The sequence below is a fragment of the Dunckerocampus dactyliophorus genome, chromosome 13, assembly GCF_027744805.1.
Source record: "Dunckerocampus dactyliophorus isolate RoL2022-P2 chromosome 13, RoL_Ddac_1.1, whole genome shotgun sequence".
Lineage (NCBI taxonomy): Eukaryota > Metazoa > Chordata > Actinopteri > Syngnathiformes > Syngnathidae > Dunckerocampus > Dunckerocampus dactyliophorus.
The window spans coordinates 10,485,951-10,513,329 of record NC_072831.1 but is presented as its reverse complement, the minus strand read 5'-3'; the positions used below and the strand labels follow the sequence as shown (position 1 = coordinate 10,513,329).

The window sequence follows — 27,379 nt, the reverse complement described above, 5'->3', positions numbered from 1 at the left end:
ATCAATAACCATGTCAAATGATTCATCCTACCCTAAAAGTATTTTGCAAGCCCATTTTTTCCCATTTTATCTTTTATTGGATGAACTATTATTGGATTAGACACCTGAGTCACAGAGGTTTGTTCCAAAAGCCAAACAATATTGTTGGTCATGCTGTGTAATAAAAAAAAGTAAGTTCAGCAATACTTTGGTTGCATTATTTTAAAAGCCTCGAAGAGCTATTTTCATAACCATATTAAATTCCACAAATTCATGTTTGTAACAAAAGCTTATTACTAAAAAACAAAAATGATTGGTACCGGATCGGATTGGCAAGACTATAAAAAAAATCGGATCGGCTTGGAAGCCAAAAAGTGTGAAATAGACACTGTTGCTAGAGGGACGCTAATTATTATATCTGTACAATAATTAGCAAACACAAACAGGATACATCCTGCAGTGCAGCTGATGTTGCACGTTTTTTCATGCGCCTCCTTAAAGCCAGGCGGGGGCGCTGTTCTGCCGGTGGCAGATTTTTTTCAACAGTGCTGTTGGTTTATCTGAAGGTAAAACTGCATCATAAGACATACTATACACTACTACCATCACTATAGCAGATGGTCCCGAGCAACGTCACATCGGGTATGTGTTATAATTTTATCAAAATGCAATCATTTTAAGCTTCTGGGACGATAATTTCCCATCTGGCAGCGCTGCTTTACACAGCTAAGTAATGCTAACATATTGAAAACATGGCTAATGGAGATACATTGCTAATATACGTCAACAAATATATAATTTATGGGTGGTGTTGTATGGTTAATTAGTTTCAGACATGTCTAAACAAGTTGGTTATATTTGCACAATTCGACATGCCTGAAAACAAATGGGAAGAAGTGGATGTTATTTAATTCTACCCCCTCTCCATATGTCAATTACTGATCATTCATTCACACCATATCTTTTACATATTGACATTTTGTTTGCTTAAAATTCGTTATTTCACTTTCGTTCACTTTGTTCACTTCCTGTGCGAAAAGGAAGGTGTTTGTGCAGTGTTAAGGAAAATGAAGAACTAAAAATGTTCAAATAGGGATAAGTAGATTAAAATTTAGTAATACAATTTAGCAATACAATTAATTTACATGTTCAGATATAAATTCAAAATAGTTATGTTAGAATAAGTGGGATTTAAGTAAGGATTGGTAAAGCAAGACACTGAACAGAAATGTATAAATACTGGAGTAAAAATTCTTAATTTAATTGCATAATTTAGGAGTAATTTCTGGATATATACGGTTCAATGAATGAAATGTTTTGCATAATATTGTTGAATTTGGCATGATCTAAGTCACTATTCTAGACTTGTTATCGTTGATTGTTGACTTCAAGCTGCTTCAAGTCTTTGTGACTTGTGTCTTTTATTTCCTTGTAGCTGACATGATGTCATCTTCAATATTTGTGCAGTTCCTTGGTGCCTTTGACAACAAGTACTTTGGCTTCCTCCGGCCCTCCATTTAGCTTGATGTCCATTTTGCAGTTGGTGCTCTAAATTTCCCCCTGCTTTCTTAAGTTGTGTGCTTTCTTGGCATATATATACATTATGTACATTTATACACTACGGGTGAAATTTCAAGATGAACTTTGAAAGTGCACTATAACCTCAGTAGTAGGGATGCTTCTATCAGGGTTTTTTTTATCCGATACCGATCATCCATGAGTGAAATCAGCCGATACCAATACCAATCACATGGATTAATTATAAATATTTTAATTTTATTTATTATAAGTGCTATTGGCCAGGGGTGCCATGTAATGGGGAAAAGTCAGGACAATTCCAAGCTCCCCTAACTGCCAGGGGGTCCAAAACATATGGAATTACTAATAAAAATTTGTAATTAATAAAAAACGGGGGAACGTGATATTTTTTTCATAGGGCCAAGAATTCCTGGCTGCACCCTTGCTATTGGCTGCTATGAAAAAGGAAAACATAAAAACACATAGGCATAGGTTTGTGTCTGTAGCTTTAATGCTAGTGAGCTGTGTCTCCGACAGCATGTGTGTGACTGCCCAATAGTTGGCATAAATCCAAGATATGTTTTAAGATGTGTAGCAAAGCCTGCCTTTTTTTTTTTTTTTTTGCTTTTAGGAAAACCCCAGAACTTCCAGACCTTGTTTCTGAACTTCCAGACCTTGTTTCTGAAAAGTTGAAAAGATTTTTGTCACGTTTGGTGCATATAAACAGGCTTCAGGGAAACATATTACTGTTAGAATCATTAGAAGTCCATTTTGCATAGTTGCAAGTACATTATGGAAACCTTTGGTCCATATAGAGTACATTGTATATTGTTAATGTTAGGATTGTTGTTCAAAATTTATGAACTGGGGGATGAAAAGTCACCCATTTTAAATCCAGACACTTCATTTACTTTCTATGGTTACTACTAGTAACAACATAAGACATATTACCTGTTGGGGGACATGTCTTTACTACTAAATCCTAACCTGAAATATTCAGATGATACTATTACTTGGGAACACTGTTTTCTACAAGTAGTACTCACAGTGCTTTATGTCTTTAGGTATGGTCCAGTGCTGATGGCTGACACTGCACTGTTCATGTCCAGAGCGCCCCCTGTGGAAGGAAGGCCATTTGGTCTGAACGTACAGGGCCTCCTTGGCTCACATGGGGATGACAACAGCACGGCTGAGAGATGCTACCGCTCACACTCTCGCAGCAGTGTACTACAGGGTCTGCCATTTGGGGGGGTGCCCACTGTCTTGGCTATCAATGTGGTCATGTGGATGGTGAGTATTGTATATTTACATAAGAATCACACCGTCTCACCGTATTAGTTTCATAGCTAATGTATATTGTATTGAGTGAGAAATCACAATCACATTATCTAAAAATTCAATATTGGCTCGGCCTGTCCAGCATTTCATTACCGATACCGATATCAACCGATACTGATATATAGGCAGCAGCTCTTGCCTCAACAAATGTTGTGTAATGAACAAATGATATGCTTCTCCTATTGGATGCATTTCACAAATAAACACAGTTTGTGTAAACTAAGACAAAACCTGCAATAAGCAAAAGTTATTGAAAAAGGGCCAACGTGCTTCAAGTATTGAAGGAAGACGCCTTATTCCCTCCCCCCTTGCATAACCAGCCCTTTATGTCACGTTCCACATGACAGGTTGGATTTTAGTTTTGTTTTTCCTGAGTTTTCACATCATTTCCTGTTTTGTGCTCTTCTTTTCTGTTTTCTGTTTCCTGTTTGGCGTCATGTGCAGCCGCTTTGCCATTGCTGTTTCTCATCAGTCGTCAGCGCTACTGTTTAGGTGGAGTCGCGTTACGCACAAGGAGTACAACAAAACTTTTACCGTGTGACATAACAGCCATTGCAAGTTGCATATTTACAATCCGAAGGCAAAACTTCGAATAATGAAATAATTCCAGACCGCACACATACTGACCTTGCTGCTCTGTGGGGCATGGTGCAATTTGATGAGGTCTCGCTTATGCACCGATATGAATATCGGGAGAAATGGACACCAATATGAGCCAGTGTCTAATTTTTATTCCAACATTGGCCGATATTATCGGACATTGCTATTATAGATGTGTCCATATTCAATCTTTGTATTTTCCTGCAAAGCTGATGCTCTTCAGAGAAAACCTCCAAAATTAAATATGAGCTAAATTTACGCCTTAAATAAGCAGGGCCTGTCAATTCTTCTGTGAAAAGGCTTTTTGTTGAAGTTCACATTGATGTAGCCAAGCATGCACAGGCACAAAAACACATTTTCTGAATGCCACATCTTAAACTCTCTTCTGCTGGAATAAGTAGTGTTTACAAGCGCAGGGGCAGATATTTTTCTCCAGTTTGGTAGATAATAATAGGCTTCCGCTTTCTGCTGTCAGCGAACCGACTTCCGCTGTCAGGCTCCATTCTGCTCTGATATTGCTCTCAATCTGCCACCTCCATGTTTTTAATTGGCTCATTTCATCACTGACTGGTTGTCAGGGCAACACAGGGGCTTGAGCACTGTCTATTAATGACAAGCATGAGTCTAAGCATGAGTCCCCCGCCCCCCTCCGAGGTGGCAGAGGAGCACGCCTCTGCATCAATTCCATCACATCTGAGACATTGGAGGAGAGCGTGCCCACACATTAAGACGAAGTCAAATAAAACAACACAGAGACAATGGATGTGAAGAAATACGAAAGATAACGGAGAGATGATCTCCAAAGTTTGCCAATGTGAACACATACGCTGCTGGTGAGTCAAGGTTGCCCTGATTGTTTATGCATATAAACAATGAATCATTCATCAATTACAGGAGGTTTACTCCTATTAGCATGGATGTATTCACCACTCACCAAACCAAATGGCATCTCACCTCAACAGTCACTTATTCAGTGTTAATCCCTGAATAAGTGTGTGATTGAATAAGGTGTATTTTAAATCCAATTTTGATTTGGATGCTATTTTTGCCAGTGGCAATTTGCTCCAGCAGAAATGAGACCTTTCGGATGTTTTGCTATCGGTCGAGTTTCTTCTTGTGAGTGCACTGCATGTGTTTGTGGGTGCATACTTACCTGCCTGGTAGTTTCCACGACAACCACATACTACTCAAAAAGAGTACAATTTTTGAAAAATAATGATTGGTCGTGGTAGTTATGCTGATATGTACTGTAGCGAGATTGCAACATAAATGCAATCACAATCAACAATCTGTGTAATTTGTCTTTTAGGAATCTGTTTTATTGGTATGTCGTTCTATGCTGACCCTTATTACAACAGAGAGCAGTTTATGGTGTTGTTTTTATGGGGTCAAACATATTTTACTGCACACCTGCTATTGGGAAACATTAGACTGCAGCATCATTAAGGATAATTATCATAATTATAGCACCCAGGTTTGTGATTGTTTGCAAATGTGTGTTTGTGTAATGAATTCTGCATGTGTTGTGTGGTTCACAGTTCCTTTTGCTCATCTTTTCCTGTCTGAGGAAGGCAGCTTGGGACTATGGTCGTCTGGCTCTGTTGATGGAGAATGACAGGTGAATTCACGTCTTTGCTGAAAAATGTTGCTGCTTGGTGAGTCTTAGCAACATGGATGGAGAAATAGTCCCCTCGTGCTGCAGCCTGTAGCGCCCTCTGCTGAGTGTATAGAAAAGTGCATATTATCAATGAACTAAAAAAGTCCAGCCATCCAGTTTCTTCACTGCTTGTCCTCACTAGGGTCGCGGGTATACTGTAGAGCCTACGCCAGCTGTCTTCGGGTGAGAGGCCAGATACACTCTGGGCTGGTCACCAGCCAATCACAGAGCACATATAGACAACAACCATTTACACTCACATTCAAACCTACAGTATGGACAATTTAGAGTCTTCAATTAACTGAGCATGCACAATTTTTGCAATGTGGGAGGAAGCCGGAGTACCCGGAGAGAACCCACACACGCACGGGGAGAATGTGCAAACTCCACACACCCACAGTCTCCTGACTGTGAAGCCAACATGCTAAAAACTAGTCCACCATGCAGCCCGTACTAGAAAAGTGAATCACAAAAATACTTTCAAAAGTCATACATGCTTGACAGTTTTCAGGGTTCATTAAATAAGCTATTCAAACTACAAATTTTGATACAAATATATGTGTCCACCTATTATATTTAAGTATTACTTTCTCAAGCATTCACACTCATTTTATTTGTCAGAAAAATTTAAAATATTTGAATCCTGATTTCATCAGGGCCCGCGAGGTGGCCTAGTGGTTAGCATGTTGGCCACACAGTCAGGAGATCGGGACGATCTGGGTTCGAATCTTCGTTGAGCATGTTTGCATGTTCTCCCTGTGCATGGGTTTTCTCCGGGTACTCCGGCTTCCTCCCACATTCCAAAAACATGCATGTTAGGTTAACATAGGTTAATTGGTGACTCTAAATTGTCCATAGGTGTGAATGTGAGTGTGAATGGTTGTTTGTCTATGTGTGTCACATAAACCCCCAAATCACTAATCTGTAAAAACAAAATACATTTATGACTACAGGGGAGCCGTGGTTAGCGTCATTAATTCGTTCGACTCTAATCAAACACTAACCAAATCCATTTTTTCCAAAAGAAATCATGTAAATCCAGTAAATCCATTCCAGAAAGCTAAAAATGTAAACATAAAACACGTTTTTATAGTTTTACAATTATAGTTTTACATGCAGAAAACAATTCAAAATGCATATAAATACATATAAATGATGAAAATAAATTATATAAATAAATGGCACTGAGATCGATGTTTTGCTATGAGTTATTTCTTGAATTCAATAGTGTTTCTTACCTCAATAACCCGAAATGGAGCTAAAGCATTTTGATAAAGAAGGTGAGAAACACTACTGAATTAAGAAATAACTTTTACCATTCTTGAATGCATGTAAAACTATGAAAAGTGTTTTGTGTTAACATTTTTGAGAGTCAACCGTTGATGATCATAGACGGGAGACGTAGCTGACTTCCTGTTTCCGGTTGCCATTTTGTTAGCAAGCTAAGGAAGCTAACAAGGATGTGTAATAAAAATACACCAAGAACATAGTTGGGCTCACGCAGTGTATCAATAACACGACAAGACGCGCGCCATATTGTACGCTAACCAGAAAATCTACACAAACCGAGACAACATTTTGGTGTAAATGTTTTACGTTAACCAACAACACGCTAACCGAGGCGGGCACTAATCGAGGCTCCACTGTGACAGTATAGGTTCATGTGCGTAGACATCACATACTACAAGCACATCATACAAAGTGTGTTTTCAGTCATTTTGCAGGTCTGTGTTTGTCTATTGTTGTGTGTATGTAGAAGTTTTGAAGAACATTCTTACAAGGTTAAGGAGCCAGTTGCTTGAATATCATCCTTTATGATGCGTATAGCTCGGTTACTTAGCGTCCGATTAGCTCCATAGTTGCATGGTCCAGGAATTGCTATGATATGCTGAGATGGATATATTGTCCGCATTTTGTTTTTGCCCATTGACAACTTTCAACATTTCGCACACACTTTTATGCGTACTTTGCAGTGCCTAAAGAGAAATGCCCACGATGGCTGGAATTGGAAATCAAATGTTTGTATTTAAATATCTGGGATGACATGTCTGCTTGTGATTTTCTTGTCTTAGCCTTACGTCTCTGTTCTACGGAGAACCAAGTGAGAAGGAGAAGTCTCCTTCGGAGTCCAGCCCTTCTGACTCAGAGACAAAGGACATGGTGAGTTTTGACCCAGTGGACATTTTCATGAGTAACTAAATGGCACAAGGTAGACCATAATACTGTATCATTTACACACGTATAGTTAAAGCTCCTTTGTGGTTTTATCTTTTCTAGGGTTTTTGCTCATGGCTGAAATGTCTTTACCATATGAAGTAAGTTCAAAGTTGAAAACCGTTTTGTCCTTTTCTCCGTCTATATACTAGACCTCAGTCCTCAGAGCTGATGTCACCCTAAAATCTAATGACATGTTCTTTCTCATTTACGAGCAAAAACAAACAAGTCTGGCCTCACGCAGCCACTGGTGCCGTGGTTCCCCACTGAATATTTGCACTTTGCTGGACTCTGACTGACATAACAGATTCAGGGCCGTAAAAAGCTATTCCCCCGGTGTCTATTGGTTTCCATAGTGTTATGCTGGGGTTTGGCTGCCTGTTTTTAGCTCTCGTGCCAGTGGCTAACTCTGGGATCCCTGGGAAAAGTGTAAAGCCACCCTGCAAGTTTTTCACGTGTGTGGGCTGCTGTGAGACCAGCGTGCACCTCTCTCGCTCGTCGTCGTCTTCTTTTTTTGGCCTATTTTATATTAGTGAACTTCCTGTCATGGTTACCACAACTCCTAACGCCAAAGTAGTGGTGCTACCACTATTATTATGAGGTGTAGTGGGAGTAGACAATACCTGTATTCAGTTATGTATTATTAACATTTGATTGTCATTCGATGCATCTTTCCAAGCTTTAATTTGTTGGGGACTTCCTTCAAATGGCACCAACGCTGTCACAGTTGTCGCTTTCTTTCTGCAGGGACGAGGAGATCCGCAGCAAGTGCGGCATTGACTCCGTCACGTACCTGTCCTTCCAGCGCCATATCATCCTGCTGATGACCGTGGTGTGCCTGCTCTCACTGGCTGTCATCCTGCCAATCAACTTTTCCGGGAATCTCTTGGGTATATTGGTCCTCATATGCTGTCGGGTAACCTCACAGATGTATTAAAGGCTTTGCGGGAAAACAATACAAAGTGTATATAAATGCACAGAATTTATTCAATCATTGAGGAGCTTTTGAACTGTAGAAATAGACTCAACAAAAATAGAAACGCAACACTTGTTTGAGCTGAACTCAAAGATGTTTTGATGTACACAAAAAGCCTATAAGCCTACCTCTCACGAATCTGTCTAAATCTGTTAGTGAGCATTAATAATTCATAATCCAGCCACCTCACAGGTGAGGCATAGCAAGACGTTGATTAGACAGCATTATTATTGTACAGGTGTGCCTTAGGTTGGCCACAATAAAAGGCCACTTCAAAATGTGCACTTTAACTGTATACCAGTCAGTATCTGGTGTGACCACCATTTGCCTCAAATACTGTATACAGTCGTCCCTCGCCACGTTGCGGTTTGAATTTGGCGGCTTCGGTCTATCACGGTTTTCAAACATATATTAATTAATAAATGATGCTGTTTTGTGATTGAATACGACCGATTAGTTTTTTTAAAAAATGTGTATTTAATCAAATTATGTATGCTGATTAGACAGTATGGTTATTGCACTGATGTGCTTTAGGTTGGCCACAATAAAAGGTCACTCCAAAATGTACAGTTTAAGTGTAAGGGCATCAATAAAATGCACCTGTGCCATTTATCCATAACATATGCCTACTCATACCACCACCCCACCGCCATCACGGGCAATTTAGGCATTTTTTTTTGCCTACATTAAGCATTTTCAAGCATAAAAATGGCTAAATGAACTAAAATACAAATAAAAGACACACTGTAATTGTGAATGTAGTATTCTACATTGGTCACCAGGTGTCAGTAATTGTTTGGTGAGACAAGCACCAGACATTATCACCGGAACAACAGGCATTTATTGCAGGTTTAAAATATCTCACAACAGGCACAATAATAATAATCCTAATAATAACACACGCTCCTGTTGCGGCCATAACCCACGACAAGTTAAACTCAACCCACCGACGTCACTTCCCGCTCTCCACACATCTGTCCGCCTCCCTCTAAGCTCCCCTACGGCACATTTACTGCAACACACACTAGCACGAGTTTTATTTATGTATTAAATGGCCTATTTTCTCAAATTATATCTACTGTATTGGGTAATACGAATGTAAAGGTGACTGTGCGTTAGTTAGCATGTTTAGAGAGCTCTAATAATGTTAAAGCCCGTATTTAGGAGATCGTAAACAGCTTTTCTATGCCGTAACTACGAATATATTCCATTTATGAACAAGAAACCCTACTTCATGGAAAGTCACTTATCACAATCGAGTCTGGAACTAATTAACCGCGATAAACGGAGGATTACTGTACGCCGATCCAGAGCATCCCAACTATGCTCATCGGGTGACATGTCGAGAGAGTATGCTGGCCATGCAAAAACTGGGATGTTTTTAGCTTGCAGGAATTGTGCACAGATTCTTGCAACATGGGGCCCTGCGTTATCCTGCTGCAAGATCTCTGTGCATTCAAAATGCCATCAAAAAGTGCACCTGTGTTGCAGATCATGTGGCCCGTGATGGCGGTGGGGTTGTGGTATGAGTAGGCATATGTTATGGACAGCAAACACAGGTGCATTTTATTGATGCCCTCACACTTAAACTGTACATTTAGGAGTGACCTTTTATTGTGGCCAACCTAAAGCACACCAGTGCAATAACCATACTGTCTAATCGGCATCTTCATACGCCACACCTGTGAGATGGATGGGTTATGAATTATTAATGCTCGCTAACACAGATTTAGACAGATTTGTGTACATCTTTTGAGTTCAGCTCATGAAAATTGGGAGCAAAAATAAAAGTGTTTGGTTTATATTTTTGTTGAGTGTCGACAATTATTTGTTTCTTGTTAACATAAACATGCAGGCGTCAAAGGGTCGGGGACACACGTTGCTAAATAGCAGCAGAAGCACCTTTGGCAGTTGTGTGTTTATTTTATTGAAAGTGTTGAGCAAGCCATTCTATAATAGGATGAAGGCAGCATCCATTTTGGGGTTCATGCGGTGCTGGGCAGTCCACAGAACCACTTTATTGCTGTTGACTGTCATCTTGCAATGTGCCACCCTAGTCATTAAACAAACAGCATTTGACATGCTGCCATAGCAACAGAAAACAAAGGGTGTCCAAATTAAGAGTGGTTTAAGAGTCGGCGTAAGTGTGAGTGATGTTTAAACTTTGTACGAAATGTCACCGAGAAGCTGGGATTTCTCACAAAGTCCCTTAAAAATAGTAAAGTTGGCCTCACCCAAATGAGGAGGTTTCCGTTAGGCCCAATTAAAATGTTTCACTCTGTCATGTTTCATTATTTTTACAGGAGACAGTCCTGAGAACTTCGGTATAACAACACTGGCTAATGTTAGCGCACAGTAAGTCCAACATGGCTCGCTTGACTTCCAATGTTATATAAGCTATAAAATGGATAGTTCAGACTATATTGGTGTTTTTTCGGCCGCACAGGGACAGCTTCCTGTGGCTGCACGCCATATTTGCGTTAGTCTACTTCCTCATCACATTCCTATGTATGGCTCACCACTCGATACAGCTGCAGTACCGAGAAGATGAGAAGGTCAGTCACCATCATTTCACATGAGTTGTTCTTCTATGGATGCTGAGATTCAAGCATTTTAATGCTGTATCATCACCTGTACAAAAAAAGTCAAAAGTTCAAAATCTGTGGCCTGTTTAGGAAGGGTCCAAAATATTATATTCAAATGATCAGCAATGATGTTATGTCATTGGAGAGCATAGCACTTTGTCATATTGTTATGTCAAATCAAACCTGCCCACATCAGCCACTAAAGTGATTGCTACGATAATACTGTGTTGTCTACAGTCCTCAAACTGTACACCCCAGGGGAATTTCAATTTCAATTAACACCATATGAACTATGAACTGAAAAAAAACAGGTCTTATATTTGGGGATTTATATACGCAAATCAAACTACTTCACCCCATACGAGTCAGTGCTAATCTTCTGTCACTCACATGCCAGTGGCCTGGAGAGATACAACTGTGATATAAAGACCCACTCTAATAACAATCTATTAGCTTTTATTTCACTGATACTAAAAACATTTTTTTATATATATATATATACAGAGAGAGAGAGATTTTGTTTTGTTTTTTTTGTCATAAAAAATTTTTCTTAAGAGGTCTTAAAAAAAGGAGTTGTCTTATATTCAGGGTCTTCTTATATTTTGAATAATACATTATTTATGTACATGTTTTCTAGACAAATAAGGAATACTGTATTTATGTACATGTTTTCTAGACAAATAAGGAATACTGAGTGAATCAAAGTGAAAATTAAAACACATATTGTTTTAAGTCTAAGTCCTATTACCGGTACTTGCATTTTGTGTTCCAGGTTGCAAGAACACTGATGATCACATGCATACCCAGAGATATCGCTGACCCGGGACTGATTACAAAACACTTACAGTACGTATACATCTCTCGCTTTATTTTGTTCATTAGTCCAATTTCTTTTACAATGTTGCACAATTGCAATATGTTAATTCTTTTTTTTCTTCCTTGACTAGTGAGGCCTATCCCAGCTGCACCGTGACTGACATCCGCTTCTGCTTCGATGTCAACAAGCTGATGAGGCTGGACTTTGAAAGGTAAAGATCAGCTTTACTTTTACTATCCATATTCTTAGGACTTACAATTGTTGGGTTTTACAGGCGCAAGGCCATGAAAGGCAGGCTGTATTTTGCCACAAAATCCCAAAAGGAGGGAAAGATTATGATCAAGACTCACCCTTGTGCGCAGATATTCTGCTGTGACATGTGTGGATTTGAAAAGGTAAGTCGTCTTGTTTGTGGTGCACTGACTGGAAATATCCACTGGATGGCGCTGCAGTTTAAATGTATGTGAGTACGTAAAGGTAAATCTGTTGAAAGATGCATAAGTGCTGTAACTTTTATGGCAGGTGGATGCAGAACAATACTACAGCGAGTTAGAGGAGAAGTGGACAGATGAGTTCAATGCTGAGAAGAACCGTATCTCCATGAAGAGGCTGGGCATCGCCTTTGTGACGTTCCGGGATGAAAGGATGACTGCTGTGTGAGTAGGAAGCGACATCGGGAAATCATCCAGTCTATTTGTGTTGTTGTGATACTGTACAGCTTTATTGCAGAAGTTCTTGTTGTGTTTTCAAGAATTGTGAAGGACTACAGTCGAGTGCGCTGTCGTCGAAGACCGCAGCAGTCCAGCATCACCACTGTGGTCCAGTCTCACCAGTGGGGCATCAGCTACGCACCTGCTCCCAGTGATATCATCTGGTCAGTGTTAACACATCATACAACACCCAAAGAAAGACACATTCACCTACACACCAACCGAATACCTTTTGCACTGTGTAATGGCTTGTGTAACTTCTGCCTTTACAAACATGTTTGGTTCATGTTGGGTTTGACATTGCGCTGAAATATTTTGTAGTAGCTAAACGAAGTAAACAAAATATTAGAAAAAGCTCCGTATGATGTAGTTTTACAAAACCACAAACTATACACACAATAATAGATATTGTGTTTACAAGATATAAGGAAGAAGAAAGCTGAACTACTGTGTCTGCTATCATTTTCCTGAATTGTATTATTTACTAAGGCATTATCTAGCATCCATAACATATTTATCCTTCTATTATACAAGGTTATGCCAAGTACATTCATTACACAACATTTAAGGAAATTATACTGCTTCACTTACTAGTTACACTTCATTCTTTTGTCATTAATTAAGGTATTATTACACATTACACATGTATTTATCAATTTATGTTACTATAAAAGCTATTTACAAACTCTGGTAACTTGACTGTTACACATTTTTACACTTTTATTTTATTTCAAAATAAATTGACAAACATATGACACGTTCTCTGAACGTGCAGAGATCTCTGCAAGTACCTTCTATTCTATGTATGAATTTTTTACATTATTGAAGTAGAGTAATGATAAAAAGAATCTTGGATAATATTTGGTCTTTTCTTGAATGATGATTTTATCCTGGATACTGATAATAACTAATTGCATCCTGTAAAATGATTTGCAGTGCAAGTCATGATTGACGTGTTGTTTGCAAAAAAAGGCAGACAATTTCTGCTACTCAGATAATTTTGTCGAAGTACAGGAACCTTTGGAATTCTACTAACAATTGTCACCTTTCGTGTCCACCGCCATCACACACGTTCATTAGCGTCCCTTGAACATCTTCTGTTTTGCTTCTAACACAAAAGTAAGAAGCTGGGCTATAGTTATTCCTCCATGTGAATATAACATTAAGTTAATTATGTTATGTTGATGTCTCCAAATCATGTGGCGTCCAATCATCACCATTGTTATCATTGACGTGAATGTGACGTGAGTACAAGGTTTTATTTGCCGCAATTCCCATGAGTTTTTTTCATAGCTCGTGATCGGCTCCTGTCAAATAACGAGCTACCTGGTCCTCAAGGACTCGTGCGTGCCACAATATGCCATTTAATGACGCGGACATGTGCATCTTATAGTCTGGTATGGCTTATATATGAACAAATCTGTTTTTCTCTCTAAATTTGGTGGGTATGGTTTAAACACACCAGAAATTACAGTATGTATTTTTTGCAGAAAACAGAATCCTGCTGTTGATCACCACTGATTTGGTTTGCTTTGTATGTGCCTTACGTTATAAGCAAATGTAGTAGCTTCACTCGAATTATGTAACAGCATAGCAATGCCTATGCGTTTAAGCAAAAACATGGCAATGTTTGTTGTTTTACATTTCATTCTGATTGATTGTAAATATGTATGAAAGTGTTGTTTCACTAACTAGATTAATGTAGTGTTTTAGAGTGTGTGTGTGTGTGTGTGTGTGTGAAATGTAATATTTGCTATTTTCTCTGCACACAAGAGGTAAAACATGGCTATTTCAGGACCCTGTCACTGCATGAAGTACAAATATGTCAAGAGGGGAAGGCGAGAATTGTTCTGCAGGATGTTGAGGCTTATTATCCTTCCACCCCCTCATACCTAGGGAAAACCTGTCAGTCTGTGGATCTCGCTGGTGGCTCCGCTGCGTCCTCCTTAACATCCTCCTCTTTCTGCTGCTCTTCTTCCTCACCACTCCTGCCATAATCGTCAACACCATGGATAAGTTCAACGTCACCAGGCCTGTGGAGAGTCTGCAGGTCAGAGTTGGAGGCCAAGTGGAATTACAGCTGCTGTTTGTCCATCTTTTACTTGTTTATCCATTCTCTCTCTGTCCATTGCAGAGTCCTATCATCACTCAGTTCTTCCCAACCCTCCTGCTGTGGGTGTTTTCAGTACTGCTGCCCTTTATTGTCTACTACTCAGCCTTCTTCGAGTCCCACTGGACCAGGTAGTCCCCTGCTCTTCCTTCCTAATGACTCCTCAGATGGGTCTTCATGTGTTCATGCGTTGTTTTTCATTTTATTCCCTCTTTCACCCTGTTGCTCTTGTTACTCTCGCTCCTTCCCTCTGTCACTCTGCTCGTACTGTTATTCTGGGAAGGTTGTCATAGAGATCTCCATGTGAGGATAGCAATATGCACAGCAGTCACCGTGCACTGCTCCTCGGTGCTGCGAGAGGCGGAGCAGAGCAGCTGCACATAAGGAGACAACCTCATGCAGCACCTATGAGCACCCTGTCTTTACATAACCACCCCCACAAACGTGTTGTGCAGGCGTGATGTGTGAAGGACCGAATGCAAATCAACTGTTTACTGAAGTGAAAAGCCTAGTCCGTGCTAATGAGCCCGCCAGCTCCATAACAAGTCAGCTGACACGCGTCGGCATGATTTCACATTGTGTATATTAAACATGTTTAAAGAGCCATGCAATCAAGAATTCTGTCGCAAATGTTGAAATGTCACAATTACAATAATATAATTGGTCCCAATAAAAGTTTGTGCAGGCATTCCTAATAGAAGTGTCCATGTATGCATTGCACACTGATGTCGTGTCATGTATGTGATTTGTCCAGATCCGGTGAGAACCAGGTCACAATGCACAAGTGCTTTTTGCTTCTGGTTTTTATGGTCCTCATCCTGCCCTCACTTGGTCTGTCCAGGTGCGCCCACAGAAGCAGCACATGCACATATTTTCAAATAAAACTTACTTTTGACTTAACACGCATCTACTTTATATTCTTTACAGTTTAGACCTGTTCTTCACTTGGCTTTTTGATGTCAACTTTCTGGACGAAAAGGACGTCAAATTCCAGTAAGATGTTCAACACGCATACATTCATTCATTTCCTGAAAACACACTGATAATATCATGTCTCTTTCTGTGCAGGTGTGTGTTTCTCCCTGACAACGGTGCATTTTTTGTGAACTACGTGATCACATCTGGGCTGATTGGCACCGCCATGGAGCTACTTCGTATCCCCGCACTGGCGGTGTACGGCCTTCGACTCTGCTTTGCAAAGTCCCAAGCTGAGCGCATTCATGTCAAGCGGGTGAGCAGATTGTCTCAAGCTCGGCTCGAGGATTTTTGGATTTGCCAGATTGTGGTTAAGTTTTATTGTGCTTGTGTGTCCGCACACAGAGTCAGACCTACGAGTTCCAGTTTGGCCTGGAGTACGCCTGGACCATGTGTATCTTTGCTGTCAGTGTGACCTACAGCATCACATGCCCCATTATTACACCCTTTGGTGAGTGATATTCACTGACCTTCTCATAGCCTTTTCCTTTGTCCGTATATGTGTTTGTGTGTGTAACCTCATGCTCCTCTACTGCCTGCCAGTCCAGAGTGTGAGTTTGCTGCTGTTGTCCCAGACACTCAGACACAGCAGGTTTTTTGATGCCAGACGCCCACTCTGCTTCTGTCTCGGCCCGGAGCCCCACGAGCACCACCAAATTAACTTCTCCAATCCTATCCTGAGTTTGGGAAAACAAAAGAGGCTAATAAAATGTGTGTTGGATTCTCGGCTCCTGATCACAACATAACACGAAAAAAGATGCACAGCAATCGCTTGTTTATCACGGTTAATTGGTTCCATACCCGACCGTGATAAGTGAATTACCTTCATTAGTTAGAGCATAGGAAACCTGTTTACGACCTTCTAACTTCGAAATATGTTTTTTAACATTATTAGAGCCCTCTAGACATGAAATATCACCCGTACGGTCACCTTTACACTCATATTACCTAATATAGTAAACATAATAAGGGCAAATAAGCCATTTACGACCTATGCTCGTGTTTTGCAATAAATGTGTTCCGGATGTGTGGAGGACAGGAAGTGACGTTGGGGGTTCAAAGTTGAGTTTTAGCCTGGAGTGGATTACGACCACAACAGTAGCCCGTGTTATTACTGTGATTGTTATAATTATGATGTTATTATTGTGCCTGTGGTGAGATAATTCAAACCTCCAATAAAAGCCAATTGGTTCAGCGATCAAGTCAGATGCTTGTGTGCCTTACCAAACATTGCTTTGGTGTAGAATACTACACCAAAGCAATTTTTACATTTTTTTTAATGCAACTTCCGAAGGCCTTATATTTGTATTTCAGCTCATTTAGCCATTTTCATGCTTAGTGCTTAATTTAGGCATAGGTAAAATTTGCTTAAATATGCACATTTGTCACTAATAGGCCGTATTCAACCACAAAACAGCCATGATTTATTAATATATTTCGAGAATTGATGATAGAGTGAAGATGCGAAATTCGGATGGCGAAGCAAGGGACAACTATATATTTGTATTTATTTTCAACTACATATAAAACGTGCAAATAATGCAATCTCAGTTTTTTCTATTGTCACTTTCATAACATCCACCATCATATTTAATGACATTTTCTGTGTGCATGCATATGCATGGTCACAAGCTGCAATGCGCATCATTTGAAAGTCATTTTATCATCTAAAATACTGTTGAAGATGTTCACACACTTACATGCCTGTCAAATCTCTCTCAAATATATTCCATTTCTGACATCTTTTTCTATTTTGTTCCCGTGGTTCCACAGGAAATGATCTTACTTCCAGGTGATAAATGTGAAAAAGCCTCGTGCTGTCAGGGTTTTCTTCAACACATTTGATGCTGATCAAAATATATTTATGTGTGTTAATGCACCTTTTCAGGTCTGCTGTATGTAATCCTGAAGCACATGGTGGACCGATACAACATCTACTATGCATACATTCCCACCAAGCTCAACCAGCGCATCCACAGAGCCGCCATCCATCAGGTCATCTTGGCTCCCATCCTCTGCATCTTCTGGCTGCTCTTTTTCTCCGTACTCAGATTAGGTACTTCTTCACTTCCATCCAAACTTAAGACCTGACATTAATCAGGTATCACTGATGACATGTGAGTTATCGTGTGCTGCTTTCGCAGGTGCAGTACATCCCATTACCCTGTTTATTTTGGTGTCCCTCATCTCCTCTATTGCCATTTCCCTTTTCCGCTTGTGCCTTAAGAAGCAACCAGACAAGTCAACAAGCTATCAGGTCAGCCTGCTCAAACTGGGCTAAATTCAGCTTTAAATGCACTACTAAATAATGAATGATGTTTTTAGTGCCACTCACCTTCCCATGATGGAACATGTGCATATGTTTCAGATGTCCAGTCAGCCAACAGAGCGAACATTCACTGATCCAGACAGGAGTACAGTTACTTCAACCACAGCTTCCAGTGTACAGTAACATATCTTTCTGCTTTTAAATAAACTTGGTCTTTAGTTGGCTACATCACACACAGGTTTACGTTTGTTTTGGTGTTTTATTTGAAATACAGTAGACCTAAAGGCTAGTGTACAATCATGGAAAAAAAATATAATATAATATTCTTCAGTTTCTTATTCATTTTAATGCCTGGTACAACTACGGGTATATTTGTTTGGACAAATATGATGATGACAACGAAAATAACTCAAGGGTTCATTTTTTGGCAGTTCAGTGCTATAGCTATTGATGGAAGAAGTTAAGTGATTTTGGTTATTATCAAGAAAACCATTGAAGTCGCTATATATCAGCTCTTAAAGGGATAGTTTGGATTTTTTGACATGAAATGACATGAAGTCCATCAGCAGTGGACTATATCAATCAACAGTGACCTGTTGATGGATAAGAGCATCTTCATCACATACACTTGAATGGAGAAGCGACAGTGCACAGGGACACGGCGGGAGACAAATATAACACAGAGCGATTTGTGAGGTCAGATTTTTTTTGAAGAGGCATTTTTATGCAAATGTATTACTCTTTTGAACGCATATTTTTTGGAGAAGCCAAACTCTTTACTTGAATGCCCCAGCAACTAAGCAGAACTATGTTCCTCGTCATGGAAATCCTACCAGAACTGGACTCGCGGGACCAAATTTGGGGGTAAGTCACTGTTGATACAGTCCACTGCTGATGGGAATGTCATACAACTTCATGTCAAAAAATCCGAACTATCCCTTTCAATTAAACTCTTATGAGCTATTTTTCTTGTCATTGCTCTATTTGTCCAAAAAATGTACATTTATTTGTGCAAGGCATTGTAATGAACAAGAAACTGAAGAAACAAGGTGGTGTAATAATTTTTTCCATGACTGTACTTCTGTACTGTTTTTAGACTTTGACATTACAGATCAGACAGCAACAAATGTTGGCTTCATGAGCAATAAAAGTAGCAACCGACTGTCAATCAAATGTATTCATTCTGTCACCAAAACATAATGCCCCGATATTATTCAATTACATTGTGATGTCATTTTGACATTTCTGATGGTAATGTATGACATAATGTACAGAACTACAGCAAGCTATTCTGACAATCACAACAATCCAACACTAAGCGCCTCACATAAATATACTTAGACTAAGATTATATTTCCCACAGTTTATTTGATGATTAACTTGGTATAATCACGGAAACTACTCTATACGTGTCACTTCAATTTTAGATATGTGGGTGCAGAGCTACATACATACATTTGAGTATTCTGTACCTACAGTTAAGCCCTAAATTATTCATAGTCTGGCCACTTTTGGAGTTACAGTAATTACCATAGTGGATATATTATTCAATTGATATGCTTTAGCTAAAAATTACTCAAAAAAGTGGCAAAAGATTGTAAGGACTTGTGTTGAAAATAGGGCTGTCAGTTGATTGAAATATTTAATCGTGATTAATTGCATTTTGTCCATAGTTAACTCATAATTCATCTCAATTAATCACAAATAGAAAGGCGTTTTTATCTATAATAAGTAAGTAAGTAAGTGTAAATCGCTTTGTGGTAAACGATTCGATACGCATCTAGACACACGGGTTAAGACACGATTATAAAATGACATTTTAAAAACAGAACGATTCGATAGTCTGCAAATGATACGATTCGACGAGATACGATTCAACGGTTAGATTTGTTGATGTAGACATTAATGTTACATTATGAATAAAGAAGCCTATAAAGTAAAACACATATAAGTGGCATACTTACAGGATTTTCAAATGTGTTAAAGAAAACAAAGAAGCCTATAAAATAAAACACATAAGTGGCATACTTATGGTATTTTCAAATGTGTTAAAGAGCACATCATACCCCCAAGCATGCTGCAAGGCAGGGGTCCCCAACCACTGGGGACTACAGAAAATGTTCAGATGCAATGTTACAAAAAAACACTTAAAAAAATACAATTATTTGTAAAAAATCGCCGTAAATTCCAGTGCATAAGCCGCACTGGACTTTAAGCAGTACATGACCATGTTATAAAATGGCAGATTGTGGCACAAAAGAGTCCGTGAGCACGTTCATGAGGGTTCATACAGTAGTAAAAAATAAGCCGAGAGACGGCTAGCATCTAAAAAACACTCATATGCCAAGGTACCACTGTATAAATGACAATAAAGAAAGTACCGGCAGTGCTTCAGTACCTTCTCACTTTTCTCTGTCAGCCGACATACTCCATGACAACTCAACAGTAGATATAAATAACTTTGGTCTTGTTGCTAGAACCATGTGTCAGGGCTTTGAAGCTAAACCATTCAAAATACTGTTTTCTTTGTCCATTTCTGCTCAATATTAAGTTCCCGCTTGTGGCGCCACATCTACCGCTGCATTTTCTCAAACTACGGTGTGGGCCGAGGGTCAAACAGGGCGTGCACATGTTAATTGCGCGTCCAAAAAATAGTGCCGTTAAAGGAAATTTCAGTTAACACATTAACGTTGACAGCCTTAGTTTAGAGTTATGAATTTTTAAATACTGTATATATTAATTCTTATTATGATTCACATTTTGACAAAAAAGCTGTAAAATGATTACTCACCCTTCCATCACACACACATTCGTCGTTTTAAATGTATAGTTGATGAGATGATGATAGAAATGAGCTAGATCCTTTAGACCAGGGATTCCCAACCAAGAGCACGCGTACACCTAGTGGTATGCAAGCAAATTGCAGGGGGTACATGGAAAAATTTACAAAATAAGTAAATATTCTCAGTCATTTCATATTAAGCCAGACAAAAAATTGGAATGTATGCGCTACAACTGGTGCCAAAATCTCAAGAGTTGTGTTACATTCTAGTTTTGAAGAATTATCAACATGTATGAGTGAGGAGGTATCATGGTACACAAAAAGGCTCTTGGGTTACACGAGACAAAAAAGGTTGGGTTGCTTTAGACAATTGTGGTCTCTTGCCAGGTAAATGAATTCATTTGTAAGTATATAAAAGAATAAAAATGCAATACATATCACCAACACAGCATCTTACAGTCTTTTAGCACTTTGATTTGTTATTCCCAGCCATTCAACCATTAAAAAAAAACACTTTAACAAGGTGAATGTAAAGCTATAACATTGAGAGACTAAACCAAAGAGGTCAAAGCATTGAGCCTTGAGGCACTGTATAATATGAATTTGAAATTATTTATGCTAGTGACCAGCATGCAAAACAATGATCTTTCAATGTCATGTTGTGTCTATCATCATGATGTATTTCTATATCCTTATATACCGTATGTATTGATATGTATGTTATCATTATCTACTGTAATTGTATTGGCTGCTTTATCAAAAGCAGTGTCTTGATTTCAAAACACAGTAAGCATTTATTGAGTCTTAAATGAAGCCTCAAGTTTGTGAAACTATAACTAAAATCTGTGTCAACCCAATGACCCGATAAGACGGCGTGACTCAGCTACTGTATATGTTGATCTCCCTTCAGCTGTTTGTGGCATCCGTCCTGCTGGAGCCAGAGCTCGCGCTGACCCCCATGCCTTCCCCGGCCCACCACAGCTATGGCGCCATGGCCAGCTCCCAGAGTTCAAGCCACGGCCCTGCAGAAGAAGACAATGAGGAGGGAGAGGAAGACCGCATTCAGACCCATGAGACTCAGCTCCAAGACCCCCCTGACACTAACTGCTCCATCCCACTCATGGACAGCCCAGTGGGCCACCAGTAACACCCACCACTGCAATGCCACTGCAACTGTCGTGCTGCAATGCCATGCTGCTTTTCTTCACTTGACTTAAGACTCCAACGTAGCTGCCTCAGCTCGATAGTGGAGACTCAGCTATTTCAAATGAAGCTGGATGTGATGAGGATACAGGAGCAGGATCCATGCCATCACATCCAGATGATCCAACCAACTCTATCCTTCTCTGCGGCTTTTCTCTTCAAGTGGTTCAAAGTGATGGAAGGGAACCTGTCTATAGGATTGCTGTACATATCATGGGTGCATGAGTGGAGGTGAAAGAACCCACGAGAGTGGGTGGTGTGAGCAGGCTTGCCCCGCCAGGCTGACAGAGCTGTCCGGGCTCGGGTGATATCTTCTTGGTGGTGGCCAGAGCTCAGCAAGGCAGAGGGGGAGGGCAGCGAGTTGCGAAGCCATCTGCAGTGAGAGAGCTGACAGACGGAGGGTGCAATGTAACGCAGAGCTGTACTGTAAGATATGGACACCCTCTGCTCAGGCACAAGCGGCGCCTCTCTACCTGAAGCTTGTCTGACTTACTCAGCATTTATTTTGGCAAGTGTACCGTGTGTGTGCTGTTGGTGACATTATGCCTTCGCCTTTGAGTTGCAGTTCTTAGTGGGGATGCTCCGATCAGGGTTTTATGCTGTCGATTCTGATACCGATCATCCATGAGTGAGATTGACGGATACCGATCACATGGATTAACTGTACATTTTTCAATTTATGATAAGTGCTATTGGCCAGGGCCGCCGTTTCCAATGCCAAGGGCCCCTGCCAAATAGATAACGATTAAAAAAACAGCTTTTGGGTGGATGGTTTTTGGGGTTTTTTTGCCTTTATTTTTGTGAAACGATTTTTGTACTATTTGACACAAACCTGAATTTAATTTGATGAATGTTTTGCAGTAATACAAATACATTGGAAATAAATTGTTAAATTAATTTTTAATTCAAGATAACAAAATTAACAGAATAAAATAATCCAAATAAATATCTTTATTACAGTAAATAGAAATCCGTCCTGCTTAACTTACAAGAGAATACATTCAGTAGACAGGTTGCAGGGGTCTCCCACTTTCATCACTATTTGAGCTGTCAACTATTTGTGTTTTATTTATGACTGGCAACATTTAAATTGTACACTACTTTATTTACCAAGCAGAACTCCACTCAGTGTGGCCATTGTCTTTAGGTTATTTTGTAGTCATTTGTCATTATATAAAAGCATAAAGTCTGATTTGAACAGTTATAGTTAGAAAACTACTAAGAGTTGAAGCAAATATTCTTTGACCCTTTGTGAGCTATTCCAGATCACCTGGCGAGCGAGGAGACCCCTCCCATAGTATCACCAACATAAGGCTGGTCACACTACGTCTTTAGGTTAATTAAACAACCACACAAGTAGTGTTTTGAGGACAAGACATTAGGATGACAACAAGAAACCAAAAGTGTTCAGTCAAAAGTAGGGATGCTCCGATAACCGATAACGACCATCCATGACTGAAATCGACCGATACCAATACCGATCACAGAGATAAAGTGTAAATGTTGTAATTTACTATTGGCTATATCAGGGGTCACCAACGATCAACGACTTTTCTTATGAGTGCTACTTTTGAGAAAATGAAAATGGCCAAGAGCTACTCATTTTTGTAACTTTCATAGCTTATTTCAACCCACACGGCAGTCATTTTTAGTGGTCAGCTTTGGAAGTCATTCATCAGCATATGCTGATTGTTTTTTACTGAAATCGGTATCCGAGCGATCGGCGCATCCCTAGTTCTTAGCCATTACAATTCTTGATTATCTTATTTGAATATGTATTTAACTGAACTATACTTTAAGCTCATATCATTTGTGTGTGCTCAAGAAGTACATCTTTCAACATCCTTCCTCCTAAGTGTACATATTCTGGTATTTATGTCAAATGCTGAACCAGACGCCACCCTGTGTCGCTACTAAAGCCATTGTGGTGTGCAGACTACAGGTCTGTTTTGTGTGTGTTCCTAACACTACTTTACACAACATGCCTGCTTCTTAAATGTTGGCCACCTTATAATATTCGCTGTGTCCCAAGTCAGGAGATGCATCCTTTGGACGTTGCCCTACAAATGCACACCAATGCTAAGTCTGGAAATAATCTACAGTATATAGTATGTCACCAAAGTGAGTACACTCGTTATATCTCAGCAACCATGTTATTACAGTGGATCCCCACCTATTTGTGGTTCATCATTTGCAACCCCGCAAATTTGCAGATTTTTGGTATAAAATTTTTAAAAAAAAATTTTTTGTGTGTGTGAAAATAGCCTGTTTTTTTCCACGAAAGACAGACCTCATGCACCTGAATTAAGTAATCATTTATAAATAGGTGATAATGCAGGTAAAATGTACATCGTACATGTACCAGCCCACATTTTTTACATGTTTATGCCAGTCCTGGAACACACCAGAGTTGTGTGCTGCTAAACAAAAGTAAAATGTACATAAAACTTTCTCTGCCGCGGCCACAGCTTAATAAATCCATCTGTTCATCACACATCTTATATTATCATTTGTTAGTGGTAAGTATCTATACAGTTTATACTTCTATACTACGTAATAAGCGTGTGAGACATATTTACTATGTTACTACATATCTTCTCTAGGGGCATCCATCCATCCACTTTCTATGCGGCTTGTCCTCACTAGGGTCGCGGGGGTGTGCTGGAGGGGTACACGCTGGACTGGTCACCAGCCAATCACACACGTATAGGCAACCAAATCATTGACACATTCATACCTATGGACAATTTAGAGTCGCCAATTAACTTAACGTGCATGTTTTTGAATGTGGGAGGAAACCAGAGTATCTGGCAACAGTGCGGCCTCTCTAGGGGCAATGCTATAGAAATTCATCTTGGCTATACTTTAGAGTACTCTGTGTACAGCAAAGGCGTTGATGGCTGTGTTGAGTCATTTTCAGAGGACAGCGAATCTATGCTGCTTTCCTAGCTGTACACTGACTACTCTGAAATATATGTAGTGTCTATCGTATTGTCTCTTGAGAAAATATACTGTAATAAAAATGGTTGCTGAAATGTGAGGTACTGTAAACATGGCAGAACGAATGCAATGTAAGAATTGGGTTCATTGGGAGATGCGTCTCTTCCGTAGACCACATAGGCTAAGTCCTCTGAAAGGTGCAGCCCCTGAGTTAGGACACAGTTACTTAATGTCTGCCCATTTCACGTTGCCCTTTTTACAGGGTCGCTCTATGTAGGCGACGACGTCAATCTAATAATATTCTGGCTTTAAAGGTAGTATCGGAGCCGTAGCAGTCGGGACGCTGCCTGTATGAAAGGGTATTTTGCTATGACAGGACTGGAGTGTGAACACCCGTGACTCACTTCTCACCCCCCTGTTATGTTGTGTATCATGGTGTCCGAACACTATTGTATGGTAGATCCCCGCTTTCCACGGGGTTACATTTCAGGGCCACCAGCGAATGGCGAAAAAATGTGAATAGTTAATACGCCCATAAATACACCCATACGCCTATTTTGGACACACGGTGACTCGCACACACGATTTGTAAAACATCATCAGTGCAGCTTAAAGACATAAACAAGGAAAAATAGTAGCCTTCTTTAACATTCTGTATGGCAGTTCCAACAATATTCATTCAATATTCATATTCATTGTTTTGGCCCTCCGCATATTCTAAGAGTAAAATGAATTAATTATTAATGATATATATTATTAGATAGTATGGCACTAATTTGTTTTGACACCTGTAACACAAAGCTAAGATGTTTTGTGCAGATAGCTTACCATATGTTGACCTACATTGGATTGGTTTTGGCTTCGTTAATGTACGAGATGCATCAAAGTGCCACCCAAGGAGATTGTATAATCACTCAAAAAAGTTTAAAAACCTTTGTTTGAATTTTAATGATCAACACAAGAAATTAAGTCACTCACGCATATTTCACTCCTGTGACCGTGCCCTTTTGGCCCGGCGCCGTTCCGCTGTACTGTAGCGTTTTTGTATCCTTGTTAAAACATATTGCTGCAGACGAACCGAAGCTTCATTTACAAGCTAGCAAGCAAGCTATCAATGACACAGGAGACATGGCAGGAAAAGGAGATTGATTGACAATGGTCTGCAGCCAAACAGGACGCAGAAAACAATGGGCGGTGCAGACAGACGAGCAAGGGAAGAGAGAGAGAGAGACACTCAACTTCCCACAATGCAATTCTTCGTAAAGGGCCAGGCTCGGGCAGGGGCAGGCTTTAAACAAAAAATCAGTGAAAGGTGAACGTCGATAGAGCGAGAGAACACTGTAAATGTAAACTGACTGCAGTATGTCTGTGTGCATCTCGCTGTGCCTTGACAACCACTCCCTTCCGTGTGACAGTCCAGCATGGCCTGAAATATGCTGCATGAACTGAAAACTAAGGAGCGGGGAAACCTAACAATACAACAACATAAACACTAAAAAAAACACAAGCGTCGAGAACTTTCATTTTCACCGTCGGGGGAGGCTTTATAGTTCTTTTAGGCAGAAAACTAAGTCTTTGTGAGCTCAGTTAAAAAACATGCAGTTGGTCTGGATCTAAAAGAAACTTTCATTGGATGGACATTTGGCTGTTTCCAAGGCCAAAAAACCCCAAGATGACATAACTTGTCTATAGGGCCCAGTTGTTACTTTTAAAATGCTTTAGTCCTATTCTTTTAGAGGGTTGTACTTTAAATTTACAATGTATGTCATAAAGTCAAACGTCTTGGTAAAACATACTGGATCAACATTACAAAGTGTCACATCATTTCAACTGTTTTTTTCACGGATATTAAAAGTCCAGAATAGAACTATTGTGTGTTCTTTTTTGTGCTTAAATACTACTTTCTGCTAGGGTTTTTTATTGTTTGTTTGTTTATGGTACAGTGGATTCCCGCACTTTGAGGATTCAGTATTCACATTTATTCAACACATCTCATTTACCATGAATTGGTAATAATGTATTAAATATATATGATAATAAAGTTAAAACGTACGGCATCCATATACCACTATTAACACAGCCCACGGTTTTGACATGTTCACGTCTTTATGCCTCACTGGTTATGTTGTTTTGTCCAGCATTGTGATTTCGCACTTTGTTCTGCGGTTCTTAAACACACCATAGTTGTGTAGAGACACAAACGTTTGTTGGACTACATTAGCATGAGCTTCGACAGTCAATCCGGCCACAAAACTTGGAGCGAGATGAACACAAGTTAATACAGTCGTCCCTTCGCACATCGTGGTTTGAATTTTTCGGCTTCACTCTATCACATTTTTTCGAACATATATTGATAAATCATGCTGTTTCGCGGTTGAATAAAGCCTGTTACTCGTTTTTTTAAATGCAAATCAAAACGGACGTTAAACAAATAAATTTTGCTCAAATCCAATTAATCCCTTGCAGGAAGCTAAAAATATTTACACAAAACATGTTTTATAGTTTTACATGCAGAAAACAATTATAAATGCATACAAATAAACAGAAATTATTAAATGACCTATTATGCTTTTCCTCTTTTCTGATCTATAAATGTTGTTTCAATGTTGTATTCTCGTGCTAAACGAGTTTTTTTAACACCGAGTTCCACTGACATCAACGCAACCCGGACTTCCTTATATGGGCATGCCCAGGTAAAAGCTGTAG

General features: G+C 39.6%; 1 protein-coding gene across 3 annotated transcripts in view; it reads left to right on the top strand.

The window, feature by feature from the left end:
* The window catches only part of tmem63c (transmembrane protein 63C), a 40,844-nt gene extending 14,286 nt beyond the window's left edge, over window positions 1-26,558 (top strand). Inside the window, exons 2-24 of one of the 3 annotated variants that reach the window (XR_008573441.1) lie at window positions 2,562-2,787; window positions 4,974-5,053; window positions 7,165-7,252; window positions 7,370-7,407; window positions 8,054-8,196; window positions 10,586-10,637; window positions 10,729-10,837; window positions 11,640-11,713; window positions 11,815-11,895; window positions 11,959-12,079; window positions 12,207-12,340; window positions 12,436-12,558; window positions 14,291-14,444; window positions 14,529-14,635; window positions 15,259-15,345; window positions 15,432-15,497; window positions 15,573-15,735; window positions 15,825-15,930; window positions 17,253-17,271; window positions 17,368-17,535; window positions 17,624-17,736; window positions 17,848-17,922; window positions 21,441-21,510. Coding sequence is in view for 2 of the 3 variants with exons in the window: in XM_054796687.1 (XP_054652662.1) it covers window positions 2,578-2,787; window positions 4,974-5,053; window positions 7,165-7,252; window positions 7,370-7,407; window positions 8,054-8,196; window positions 10,586-10,637; window positions 10,729-10,837; window positions 11,640-11,713; window positions 11,815-11,895; window positions 11,959-12,079; window positions 12,207-12,340; window positions 12,436-12,558; window positions 14,291-14,444; window positions 14,529-14,635; window positions 15,259-15,345; window positions 15,432-15,497; window positions 15,573-15,735; window positions 15,825-15,930; window positions 17,368-17,535; window positions 17,624-17,736; window positions 17,848-17,922; window positions 21,441-21,677 (2,529 nt within the window). In the remaining variant the exon portion in view is untranslated. Of the gene's footprint in view, window positions 1-2,561; window positions 2,788-4,973; window positions 5,054-7,164; window positions 7,253-7,369; window positions 7,408-8,053; window positions 8,197-10,585; window positions 10,638-10,728; window positions 10,838-11,639; window positions 11,714-11,814; window positions 11,896-11,958; window positions 12,080-12,206; window positions 12,341-12,435; window positions 12,559-14,290; window positions 14,445-14,528; window positions 14,636-15,258; window positions 15,346-15,431; window positions 15,498-15,572; window positions 15,736-15,824; window positions 15,931-17,252; window positions 17,272-17,367; window positions 17,536-17,623; window positions 17,737-17,847; window positions 17,923-21,440 lie in introns of those variants that run through there. The other 2 variants (XM_054796687.1, XM_054796688.1) reach the window with 2 other exon arrangements.
* Window positions 26,559-27,379: the final 821 nt, after the last annotated feature.